General features: G+C 40.0%; 1 protein-coding gene across 1 annotated transcript; it reads right to left on the bottom strand.

Moving 5' to 3' along the window:
- Positions 1–397: 397 nt before the first annotated feature.
- Positions 398–8,097, bottom strand: LOC138853166 (uncharacterized). Its single transcript, XM_070088252.1, has 3 exons — positions 4,859–8,097; positions 4,701–4,757; positions 398–4,449 (listed from the first exon to the last, which is right to left on the bottom strand). The coding sequence occupies exons 1-3, from the start codon at positions 5,001–5,003 to the stop codon at positions 467–469; spliced, it is 4,185 nt and encodes a 1,394-aa protein (XP_069944353.1). The 5' UTR covers positions 5,004–8,097; the 3' UTR covers positions 398–466.
- Between the last annotated feature and the right edge of the window lie 5,588 nt (positions 8,098–13,685).

Raw genomic sequence — 13,685 nt, 5'->3', positions numbered from 1 at the left:
GTTTAAAGAACGCGGTAATGGATGGGCAGCCGGTCGCCCGAGGGAACCGGATTCCGGGATAATGACCATGGAAAAATAATGAGATAATGGGGGGTCTGTATGACCTTAGGGCTGACAGGGTAGGAGTTTAATATGTTTAATCATCCCCCAAGGGGATAGAGAGTCTTATTACTAAGTAGGAACAGAAGTAGAGTAATGATCACTTCTGACTCCCCAAACTCTATTACACTGATAGATGGGAGAGAGAGGCAGTACAAAGGATTCAGGTGACTGGGGCTCTCTGATGGAGTGTTGCGGCGGGCCTGCTTCTTTGGAGGTCATCGGGTGTGATTATCAGCCCTGCGCCCGCTCTCCGGCTACATCGGGGGCATCTGTGTGAAAAAGGATAATAACCTAATTTTTCAAAGGGTGAAAACAAAAAAAGTCTCTCTTAGCAAATATATTTATTAGTTAACATTACATTGTTTTATTCCTCCTCTCCCTCAGAACAGCTAGCTTCTAAGAGCATGAAACTACGAGCAGTGGCGGAAGATCTACCTCTCTCGCGTCGATGCTTGACCCTGGGGAAAAAATCTCTTACGGTTTTTTCTCTTCCCCGCCAAAGATTGCAACTGTCTCTCATCTCTAGTTCCTCTTCTTCTTCTGTACTCCCTTCTTCAGTACTGCTATTAGCTTCTTCGTCTTCCTCCACTTTGTCATCTGTTTTATCTTTAAATAATTTAAACTTTGTTTCTCTGGCATCTGGATGACCATAGGATACAGAGTGATAGGCATCTAAGTAAAAGCGCTTATCATCAAATGAGCTAAGACCTCGTTTCCTAGTGGTGATAGTGGTCATCTGACCTTTTAAATTTCTAATTTGACTATATTGGAAGGTATGTTTAGAACCGTCTTCCAGCACACTTCTAAAGTTATTATGAGTTAATAATTGTTGTTCAGACTGAGGAACTCCTTTTGCAGCGATAGTGTTGTTATTATCTGCTAGCAGGATGCTATACATTTTGGGTTTAATGCAGACTATTTCTGAAATAAGGCGGTCCCCCACCTCACTTTTAAGTAAGCCTAGAGATCCCTTCCTTGAGTCATTGTAGAGAGGATGATCTGTGGGGAAATTAGATGTGTCTATCCATTTCCTCAATGGTTCCTTACCGATTTCATCAGTAAGGTTTTTGATGCCCTCTAAACAGGCGATGACACTATCGGTATCTGAATAGATTAGTTTTATTTTGTCTTGGTATGTTTTCTTAAGAATCATATACCAAAAATGGTACAGCTTAAATTTGGCAAGTTCTAGTATCTGGTAACCTATGTAATTAGGGTAAGTGAGTTTTATGGCTGGCGTCCCCGTCGTAACCAATACTTTGTTTTCTGAAAGCTTTATGGCTTTCTTAAATAGTGGCTTACTCACCGCTCGCAAAAATGCTCCCGCTGATGTTATGAGCTTCGTTTTGTTGGCATATTTTGATGGATTAAACAATGTCTTGCCGAATACAGAATTGGTCAACAATTTAAATAATCGCTGACAGTCTTTACTAGTGCTACTATTGCGTTGCCTCACGTTCGTTTCAACAAAGCCCGCCAGATATTTTCCTTGTGAGAATTCATATATGCTATGAATTTTCTCAATTTGTAGACCTATCTCCAAGAACAACTGCAATAAAGGCAATGATATTAGGTAGTTTCGTTTGGGGAGATGGTCCCCCACTAATTTAGTATTTTTACGGGGTAGTTTTTGATTACTGATAGCCAATAGCTGTTTGCTGTACTCAGATAGATCATCTAATGTTATCTGTTTGTGATAGAGACATAGTGGTAAGTCATCCGTGTAGCGAGCTAATTCTGGGGCTATTCCTAGAGTGTCTATAAGAAGCCAGTAACCTTTTATAGAGTCTTGAGGATTCTTCTGGAGAAGACTGCCATTTGCGAGAAAACTCGCCATTTCTGCGGGTGAGAGTTTTCGAATGTTTGCGTAGGGCAGCGCCTCAGTCATGCAAGAACCATAAAGAGAATTAAAATCCCAGTATAGCAAAAATTTACTTACTAAGTTTTTCTCATCAAAATTGGGATTAATGAACTGGTTATTGGCCTGAGCAAACGTCCTAACAGCAGTAGTGAAGCCGCCTCTTATATTAGACTGTATGATGTTATAAAGCTCCTGATCAGTAATTAATTCTAATTCCACTCCACTGGTTTTTAAGAAGGCATCATAGGCAAAGCCGGGGAGAGAAACATAGTGAACAACATCTAGATTATAGATGTTGTATAATAATCTCCTATGCAAGGTGAATATGTCAGCCAGAAGTCCTACATCACAGCTGAGATATACTAGGAGATAGTCTCCTAGAGTTTGACAAGCTGTTTTCTCCCAAACCAGATGAGCATGATCGAATTCTTCTTGGCTAATATGCTTCTTAGACAGAGAACTGTAGAAAGCTCTTTTTGGGGGTAAAGTCTTCTCTTCGAGCCTTTCTGGGGAGCTGCAATATTCATAAGGAAACACTTGTTTGCCGGTTAATAAGCTTCCCCAACTTTCGGGGGGTAGATGACTTATCATCGCCTCTGTGAATTTCAAGGGTGATTTTGAAGCTATGTGCGCCTGAGCCAAACTAGCCAAACCAGCGGACAAGAAGGCTAGACTATCCAGGAAACGTAGTGCTCCTATTTCTACCTTTAGGAATTTATATCCCTGTTTCATTAAAACATTGATTGGGGCTTTAACACTTAGTTCTTTAATTATCAAAGCCATATCATATGATAGGTTATGAATAATAACAGGCAAATATTTACCTGAATTTTTCTGCCTTAAATTGCAATTATTGCAGAGTGCTCCTAAATAATTAGCCTTAGGCATTAGATGGTCATGATGCCTCACCTTTGGTTTGGTAAGAGTAAAGTCCTGATGACAGAAGTTGCACTTCTTCTGTATGGCAAAATGTATATGCTGCTCCCTGGTCATATGAAGCGGATAACAGGGAGTGTTCATCTTTATCCAATCCCATAAAGACGAAAGTCTATCATACATATGATCAATACACTGTACCCCCCGATGGACATATCTATCTATTATAGTGCTATTTCTGTCTATCACTATATAGCCATAAGCTATTGCTACGTGTCTAGCTGTTATTACCCCCTCTGGCTTACGATTATCGAGATAAGCTTCTAAATCCACAAAGGCAGTATGAGAGGGCAAGTAGCCCTTGTGAGTATTTTTGAATTTACAAACGCTTCCAGCTGGGGGAAAAATCAACTTTTGTTGGTTGTCGCATGAATTGAAGTGAGTTTTTAAGTTGCAAATGTCACTATATTCACTTAAACAATTCAAGCAAAAGTGCTTATTGCGTGAATGTTTTCTGGAGAAAATTCTCATATATTTCTGGAAGTGTTTGATTAAAGCTACATGAGTCTTTCCCAACAATAACAGGGGCACTACCAGTGAATATTTATTACTACCCCTACGACATAAAGTAGCATGATAGGTCCCTTCATGAGAAGTTAAGCAATAAATAAATATTGATATTTTGTTGTCAGACTCGAGTTTGTGGATGTCACTCCACTGGACAGGGAGAGTCACTCGCGAGTAATTGACAAATTTCTGAAGGCTATCACATCTAGATAAATATCGTCTGATTTTATACCAGCCCCAGCCAAGTCTACGACAGAAAAAGGCCGCCAGACATTGAATAAAACAGCTATTTTTTACTCCTCTCGGGTTAAATATCTGATTTTTCCCTCGTAAAGATGTGGGATATTCTATATAGTCTCCTAGGTATCCACGCACTCCATTCTTGCATATTACAATATGAAAACCCTTTATATAATCTAGTATGAAGCCTGATCCCTCGCCCGATGAAATTTCAGTTTCTAATCGCATGCTAAGGTACTCCCTCCATGACCGTAAGAGCCGAGATATATCATCTCGTGTAACTAGTTGCGCGGGAAAAGTTATATAATGCTCACGACTGTCATCCTCTCCCAGTAGCGACTGTCTGCGCAAAATAAGGCTCAGTTCGGCATAAATCCTAAGAGCATTTTCATAAAGTGCTCGTCCTGATAGAACAGTGAAAAACTGTAATATGTGCCTCATAAATGTTGTTGCGAAGGACTGAAGAAATAATATGGGGTCGTGTTTATGAGAGGCAGGAATTGAATATTTTATTCGACAGAAGTGACCTTGAAAACATTCCGACCGACTCGTAATGTGTGGTTCCTCTGAAATGGAATCGTCTCCCATTTCACTCTCTTCCTCATCTGAACAAAAATTTTTTTTACCTGAAGTGAACCTTCGATTAACAGAGGAGGGGGAACCCAAGAAAGAGTAGTAATGATCCTTGGAAGAGGAGCTGTCACTTGTGGCGGCTGGTCTCCATCCACTGGGACCGGCAATCGGCTCAACTTGCTCTTGTGGGAGTGTTACGGTCGAAGATTCATCGGAGGACACAGACTGATCTGCATAATATAATTAGAGAAAGTTATTTATTATTATTTTGTTTTAGAGCCATACTAGACTAATTATAACTCTAGCAATCTTTTAAAAAAATGTTACTGTTAAAGTATAAAACTGGGAGAAGCTAAGCAATCTATGGAATATATGCGGTTCTCAAAATGATTTTTATTCTTGTTAGTGAGATACTTTATAAACATATCTTAAAAATGTTTGACTGTTAATAAAAATAATTGATTAAGAAAAGAGCGCTGACCTCTTTCTTCCTGGCCCGCCCCCCGGATCATCTGCTTGGAGTATTGCCCCGCCCCAACTGTTGGAAAAAATTATTATTAGCTCAAAGACTTATTTCATTATCTGAAAATAGCAGTTTTAAGAAAACATCAATTCAGAGCAATAACCTGGGTATCTCACCTGTCACGCATCTCCTGCGATGAGCTGTGACATTCGCTACACACACTGATAGCCCGCAGAAACTACAGGAGAAAGTGTGGTGAGCTGCATCCTGAGGGTATAATCGCCCGCATAGGTGGCATCTGCGAGCTGGGTGACGAGTCATATCTGTAAATACACACTCTCACTCTCATATTCCATAAATTATTTAAATTATAGATAATATTTTAATCTCCCATAGATAGAGAAGTTTTTACCTGCTCTAATCTAAGCTGGTAACTTTCTTGAGTGAGCGGGAAGAGCACCTTTCGCCCTAGACGAAAAGGTGAGCGTATTTATAGCACGCTTTTAGGATAGCGTGCTCATAAGATGCTTAATTTTCCCCAAAGTAGAGGTACAGTTTTTCACATCAGTCTCTCTCTATTTTCACGAGAATCTTTTAAACAAAAATCCCTGCAAGTCTATATATTATAAATATAATCTAGAAAAGATTTCTTATTGTCAATAAAGTAAGAGGGATAAAATCTGGGAAGAACTCTTTTCCCGAACGAAAAAATAAGAATTTAGACCGGGCAAGTAGGGAGGATTACGTAAATTGCCATAGTCATGTGAATTTCCCATTTGTATAAAGCCGAGGCGAGGGAAAGATTAATTAATTAATTTATAGATACTGACCATCGCCAAAACTAAATATTCTTAAAAATAATAATAATAATATATTTTTCCCCAAAATAAAAATAAATAGGCATCAGCCGGCAGAAAGTGGCGGGGCCTGCTTCTCTTTGTCTGTGACCTCCATTCGACCCACCACCACCTGGCGTAGGGAAGGTAGTGAAACTGCGTAATATCCAGACGACCTTCACTGTCGGTCGGGCTTTTTTTTCTATGGTCTTCTGGCGGGAGAAGGCCATGCCGCCATTGTTATCTTCATCTCTGGGATAAACTCCCCCCTCCCTCCCCTCTGCTTTGAACTAAAAAGAAATGTTTATATATAAGATGATTCTTCCACAAAAAGGCTCATTTGAAATGGGAAGATGGACAAGGTCTGTACCTTTACAGAGGAAGAGTTGAATATTTTCAGAGAGCCTGCAAGAATACTTGTTGCTGGTTTTAGCGGGGCAGGCAAGAGCAGTCTAGTGGAGCGTTTATGTAAAAAATATGCCGGTTCTTTCGCGAGAATAATCATTTCCAGTCTGGATGATAAAACTCACCCTTTGAAACAAATCACCTCTCTTAGTGAGAAAATCATTTTAGTGAAAGGTCTCATTAACCCGGCGGATTACCAAAATCCCCTTGAGACAGACAATAGCTCTCTGTATATAATTGATGACCTTTTTAATGAAGCAGTTAAGAGTGATGTTATAGCCAATATTTTTACTAGAGGAAGACACGAGCAAATATCCGTAATTCTCATATCTCAAAATTTATTTCCACAAGGAAAATACGCTCGCACGATCACGCTTAATTGTAGTCAATATATTTTATTAAGACAACGAGATCTGTCTCAGTTGGAATGTCTCGGGCGACAAATTTATGGAAAAAATCTAGCCCCGAAATTTGTTGAGATATATCGTCACGTCACTGCGGATAAATACGGCTATCTTCTGGTTGATTTAACCGCTCCAGAGGAAATTCAATTACGAAGCTTCATTACCGGAGAGGGCAACTGTGAAACTGTATACCGCTGGTAAAAACAAAAATGGCCTTAAATTCACATAAAAAGAAAATTCTAGAAAAAGTATATAGAGACGTCAATAGCCCCGGGGGCTTTACTGGGAATGTTAACAAACTTTTTAGAGCAGCTAGGGAGAAAAACGCCTCTATTACTTATAAAGACGTAGTAGATTATCTCTCTTCTCAGAGGGCCTATACTTTGCATAAATTGCAGCCTCTGCGATTTCCCAGACGGAAAATCATAGCTGCTGCCCCTCGCATTATACTCACCTGCGACTTGGCGGACATGACTTTATTACATTCCCACAATGGTGGCATTAAATATATTTTGTTATGCATAGATGTCTTTTCAAGGTTAATGAAGGCGGTAGGACTAGTCAGAAAAAACTCAAAAAGCGTCTTGTCAGCCTTACGAAATATTATAGAAAGCCCCACCTTCCGTGGAATTTCGAGATTACACACGGACAGAGGGACCGAGTTTTATAACCGTCCTCTTCTGAATTACCTAAAAAAAAAAAATATTAAATTATACAGTACCTTCTCGGACACTAAGGCTGCAATAGCGGAACGAGCTATTCGCACGCTTAAGCATAGAATCTACCGCTATATGACTTTAACAAATTCTTTAAAATATATAGAGGTATTACCAGCCATAGTAGAAACTTACAACTCAACTCCTCACTCCTCTCTCAAGAAAGGTCAAACTCCACAACAAGTGCATTCTCTGAGTCTTCCTCGAGACATTCGTCGGCAGTTTGGGCTAATGTATTTAAATGCCCGTCCTCATCAGCCTCGTACTAGTCCACGACTGACTCCTGGAGCGCATGTGCGGATAACTAGCCACCGGGGGATATTTCACAAGAGTTATTGGCCTCAAAACACCGAAGAAATTTTTAAAATCCAATCGGTTGATAATTCGCAAGTAATCCCCTCATATTCTCTTATCGACCTGAGCGGGGAAAAAATACTCGGGCAATTTTACGCTCAGGAATTAATAGAAACATCTCTACCTGAATTTTTTCCCATTAAAATATTGAGACGGAGAAGAAAAACTGACGGCAGTAGAGAATATCTGGTGAGCTGGGTGGGTTATCCCCGAAGTGCAGATAGCTGGGTGCACGAGAAGGACATGCAAAATGTCAGACAGGGGTAAGCCCCTAGCAGTGCAACACAGAGAGTTATTAATTTTATTAAACAAACTTCCAGCTAAAGCTCGCAATCGTATTATTAAGGAATTAAAAAAAAAAGAAATTAATTGCATATCTGAGATATTTACTAATTTTCTTAAGAAAAATCTAACAGTAGAACCGACTATTTTGAGCAAATTAAAGAAGTTTAGAGGAGACATTCTCACCGTTGCCCGTAAACGAACTCCACTTTATAAAAAAAAAAATATTCTTCTTTCGAAGCGTGGAGGAGCCATCTTAACTACACTCTTACCTCTGGTCATCTCGCTGATTAGTAGTTTTATAAAGTAAAAAATAATCGAAATGGTGGTAAAGGAATTTTGTCTCATCCCTCGGCTAACCGCCGAAAAATATATTTTTAAAAATGGAACAAATATCTTACCCACTCCTAAGCGCGAATCTCCTGCGGCAGTGGCGGCGGCTGCGGCGGCTGCGGTGGCGGACGCGCCCGCGGTAGTTGCCGCGAGGAGTCTAAGAGTAAAAAAAAAAAAAATCCGAAACAGAAAATAATAGCCAATAATAAACTCCCGCCGGAAATACTTTTATCTTTAATATCAAGAAAAAACAACAGTCTTTCTCTCTCGCCTGAGGACTCTTCCCCAAATTTAAATGAAATAATTGATCTGTATTTCACGAGAGAAGAATTGCCATACGCGAAATCCTTACTGAATCTATTCAAGAATAATAATAATTCTTTCATTCGGTGGGATAAGAGAGGTATTTTATTCCCTCCATACCATAATTTAAACATCTTACAAATCATTAAATCTTTGACAAGCAGTCGAGCGTACATCGATAAAAAACTTTTGCCCGTTGTAGGGGAATTAGTGAGCCTTATTAGATTAGAGCCAAGATTTATAAAAAATCACAAGGCGAGAAAACAATTATTAGGCGGTTTTTATGTTAAAAAGACCGCGGAAAAAAAGCCGCTCTGGCTAGCCTATTGAAATTTAAGCTTTCATAAAGTCGAGAGAAGAGCTTTGCCCGCTTTAGTAAATACCGGGACAGGATAGAGACAAGAAGTTCCTTCTCGAAGTGCTATTCATAAAAAAAAAAAATGGACCAGCCATCAGTTGATTATCCCGAGAGAATTAATCTCCCGTTGAATGAAGAAGGAGAAAAGGACCCCAGTTTGTCGATATTATTACATCAATTAACGTCAAGACGAAAGATTTATCAGCAAGTGTGTTACAAAGCTCGTGTGATACAAAGTTTATGGCAAACCTACGAATCCTTCAAAGTCAATTGCCCCATGACCAGATTTACTAAGACTTTTGATGAAATTGAAAAATTATATGACAATTTTAATCAGAAAGAACTGACGGCTGAAATCAGACGCTTAGAATATGCTACGCATGATTTCCGGGATATGATAGAAGCTTTTGAAGGGGCCCAAAGCTTGTATAAGCATCTTAGACGAATGTCAACCTAGAGAGGTCCCCCAAACCCCTACCAAACCCACCCGCAGGAGTGGGAGGCTACAGCAGCGCGGTATTTAAACCCCGTCGCCGACGTACCGATAAACATTATCCGTCTCACTCCCTCAGCGAGGACTCTAAGGAACCCAACTGTTGATGAGAATGGAATATAAATTTCCGGTAATTGTCGGGGGAATAACGGGCGAAGAATTCCTGGAATATGGGGATTGTATCGTGTATCCCCACAACGCTACTTCTGCTCGCCCCTACGAGCCGGCTCTTTCACTCTGGGAAAAATATCCTTTTTCCAAAATTGAGCGAAAATCGCTAATCCTGGTGAACCGTGCCATAGCTGCTGATCGGGGCACACCCGGGGAAATTGTCCTAAAATCACCCCCACCATGCACCAACACCCTTGATGACAGGCCAGAGGATTTTTTAAGACCCCACCTTGCAGCACTAATATGTCAGTTCTCAGCGGGTCCTTGTCTTGAAAAGAATGAAATTGCGCAACAGCAATTAGAGCGTAGTCTCGACACGCATTATGTACGCGGTTTGAGCAAGGACACGCAACAGAATCGACGAATTTGGTTTAAATTATGTCTGGTGTCCCTGGGACGGGCGGTGATAGCCAATGGCAACATCAAACGGGTAATTTTACCCCAGTACATTGGCATGAGCAGAAAACAGGCCGATGAATGGCACACTGAATATCTCCCTCTCATTAACATATTTCAAGACATATTACTGAAACGGGAAATTCAGACATGCTTGCTCGTACCGTCAGTGAGCCCATACTTGGCAGTACCTAAAATCATCCTAGATGAGGTGGAAATTGAACGCGGCGCCTCCCCCGAAGCTCTAGAACGGGAAATACTACAGCTGTCTGTGGAGAAGCAAGGCACTGCCAGCATCAGCGGTGGCAGCAGTGGCAGCGGCGGCAGCGGCGGTGTCAACGGTGCTGACGTCGGACCAGCCGGTGGGATTGGAACTAAACGAGACAGTGGCATGCGTGAAATGGACATGCCTGATGGAGTCGAGGTCACTTCACGCGGAAAACGCAAACGACAGCACGATGATGTGGATATTTTATTCCTAAATGCTGTAACTAATAAAAAAATAAAAATGTAAAAGTCTTCAAACTAAAGTGCTGTAACTAATAAAAAATAAAAAATGTAAAGTCTTCAAACTAAAGTTTTTTTAAGCCTTTAAAAAATATATATAATGGTCTATATTTTGTATTTGCCTCATACTGTCTCTGTCCCTCAACATGGACAGAGGGGGTCCGGGGAAATATATCTATTTGAGCAGTTTAGAAAATATTGACATTTTCGACAATACAGCTTCGGCCTTTCAAAATATAATTACTGCAACGCCTTTAAATCCATCCTTGAACTACGAAATAGCCTTGCTTAATGTTTTGTATCCCAAAAAATTCAATGTTCTAACAAGAGACGATGCCGAATGCGGTATTGACATTATACAAAATCACATTACTGAAACAGGAATAAGTACAGAAGAAATAGTCCATCACTTTCTACCAAAAAATGATGTGTTATCGACAGATGCCAGCCATATTATTGAAGAAATTAATCGACAGCTAACAGCAGATTTAAAAAAAGCCTTTAGAGATAATTATTTGGCACATTTCCCGAAAGGGAAAATACTCAATTATGATGTCGGAATTGGGAGGGTTTTAGTTTCGACGAGATCGCGAACCTTTACGGGAAAAAACAATGCTGCCACTTCATTTAAAGCTCAATTTAAACCGAGAATAGCTCGGGTGCTTGGGCTTAGCAGCGCTGAAAAATATTATTTATTTCGTAGTGACGCGCCCGAGGGGACCTCCTTCCCCAAGCAGATTGCCCCATTCAAACCTGATCCCACTGCCGGAGTTGATTATGTTTTAATATATAGCGATATTGTGGAACCGCAAATATACGGTAGTCAGTTAGTCAATATTCTGGATGCTTTCGCCTTTCAGGAGAGTTATTCAAAAGGTGCTCATCCTATGATGTACAAACCTCTATGCGTAACTAAATTAGATAAAATAGCTATCAAAATGACAGATCAGTTTGGTCGTAATCTGTCTTTTGAAAGCGGTCATTCCACTACCGTAGTGTTACATGTAAGACCGATAAATAAATAGAACCAACTCTGCGTAAAAATGGTTATTGTTTCTCTAACCGCCAAACATGCGTGTACCCTTTCAAGTGCCCTCTGAGCAGGAATTTCGGAGTTTATTCTCCCTAAAACCCTCCCAGGTGGGAGGTGGTCTGGGAGATATACAAACTTTTCACGCGCCATACAGAGTCCGAGGTGGGGGATTTTTTTCGGCTTTAGCGGGCCTAGCTAAAAGAGCTTTACCTTTTCTTTTCAGAGTGGCTGCGCCAAGTGCAGTAGAATTTGGAACTAAAATGCTCGATGATTATCAGTCTGGAAAAACAGACATGAAAGCTGCTCTTAAATCTCACGGGATAGATGCTTTAAAAGGAGTTGCAAAGAAGGTTATTACGGGCGGCAGAGTGAGCAGGGTGACTAAGCGACGGCTAAATAATAAATGCAAGATAAATAAACGCCGACGAAGTCGAGTTGCTTATAAAACGGATGTATTCTCTCTCGTATAAACAGTTGCTTATTAGCCATGGCGGGTGTCGGGGCTGAAAACAGTGGACTCAAAGTCCCGTTAAATGATTATTCTTCCAGCGTCATTAATCAATTCCCGCGACCGCATAGACTGAGACAAGTTGAGAGTTCCATAGCTCGCACACAGAGTTTTGATACTCTACCAGTAAACCTTCCTCTCTCTCAAAAACTAAAAGATAATTTTCTAGAATTTAGAATTCCTGGAGTTCCCGGAGCATTTCTAGATTTAGGCAAAATAGTTATAGAATTTAGAGTGACTCTAACAGAGGCTGATGGGCAAAGTCCACTAGGGGAAACAAGCAATATCGCTCTGGTCAATGAATTTTCCAACACGTTATTTAAAAGTGTCCAGTGTTTCCTGGGCGAGCAAATAACGGAATCAAATTCTAGTTTTAATTACTGGTCATTCATTAAACTCTGCAGCTCAGTAAAACGAAGCCAGTTGCCGAGTATCGCCCGACTGGGCTATCTCTTGCCCGACTTTAAAGGAGAAGGCATAACTAAATTGTTTGATACAGCCTATTTCGCCCGCACATCGGCAAAAGAACCACAGATACTGACAAAGAATGATAAAGAACAGGGCATAACTCTGTGTTTTCCCTTGGCTCTGGACATATCCACTCTGGACCAATATCTGCTTGACAATATCGATTTAAAAATTAGGCTGGAATTATCCCCTCAAGCGTGGACTCTGAAAACAGACGATGATGCCAGCACATACCAGCTCCATATTAATTACGCTAAATTATGGCTTAATAGGGTATACCCATATACATCAGCTTATATGGCCTTGAACAAGTCTCTAGCCTTAGACGCAAAGCCGATAATATATACTTTTAATCGCACTCTAAGTAAAAATTATGTGCTAGGTCACAATCAAACGAGCCTCCTAATAGATCAGCCATGGGGTCATGTAATTCCCGCCAAAATTTTCATGGTAATTTTGCCCATGACAGCCTATGCAGGAAAACATAAGGAGAATGGACTATATTTTGAGCATGGGGATCTAGCCAGTTTATCTGTATGTATTAATAATAATACAGTTTATCGCATAAGCAGTGATTTCCCCCATCATTATAGTAAATTATATTATGAGGCAATTAACTCTCTGGGCATTGAGGAAGAAAATTTAATTCTCTATGAATCATTCGCCTCCGGGCGAACCATCAATATTTTCAATTTAACCGACAGCCAAGTGGAAGACGCTCTCCCGATTGAAAAATCTGGTAACTTGAGAATTGAATTACAGTTCTCTAAGCCCGCCCCTCATAATAAGGTAGTTTTATTATTTGCTCAGACCACTGGTGTTTTATCCATCGACCAGAATAGATCTGTTCATTGTGATGTGCGAGCATAAATAAAAAATGAATTGCGCAGAAATAAATAATAGTTTAATTCCCGCCCTAGGAAATAAAGTCACATATATTGGCTGTTTCACTATAGACGCTCTACAGCAAATAAGATTAGATGACTATCCCTCAGACAGGCCCATAGTGCTTGTAAGTAATATTCTTCCTTCGTACAGCTCAAAAGTAATGGGTCATTTTTTTTCTCTTCTCTTGGACAAGAAAAATAGTCTATCCTTCTTCTTTGACAGTTACGGGAAAAAACCAGAGAATTATGGCATAAATTTAAAAAAATTTTTAAAACTAAATAAAATTAAATATTTATATCGTTTATCCGGCAGAACACAAAGTGATTTTTCACTCACTTGCGGTCTATATGTTATGATGTTTATTCATAAAGCAAGCCTTGTGGGATTAGAAAGAGCTTTATATTTTTTTAAAAAAAATTTCTCGGAAAAATCGCTTTTTATCAATGACAGATTAGTGATAGCATATGCTAGAGAGAATTTTAAAATGTTACCTCCTTGTGAAAATACATTTTGCCTAAGTCAAGGTTATCTTTGTGCTTCCCTCTGTG

The sequence above is a fragment of the Cherax quadricarinatus genome, chromosome 2 (assembly GCF_038502225.1).
Source record: "Cherax quadricarinatus isolate ZL_2023a chromosome 2, ASM3850222v1, whole genome shotgun sequence".
NCBI classification, from domain to species: Eukaryota; Metazoa; Arthropoda; class Malacostraca; order Decapoda; family Parastacidae; genus Cherax; species Cherax quadricarinatus.
This window is presented reverse-complemented; position numbering and strand designations above follow the sequence as displayed.

Coding starts and splice junctions, on each gene's coding strand:
- LOC138853166 (XM_070088252.1), bottom strand. CDS start 5,003: ATGACTCGTCACCCAGCTCGCAGATGCCACCTATGCGGGCGATTATAC. Junction 4,758..4,858: donor TCGCAGGAGATGCGTGACAG/GTGAGATACCCA, acceptor TTTTTCCAACAG/TTGGGGCGGGGCAATACTCC. Junction 4,450..4,700: donor GGCGGGCCAGGAAGAAAGAG/GTCAGCGCTCTT, acceptor TATATTATGCAG/ATCAGTCTGTGTCCTCCGAT.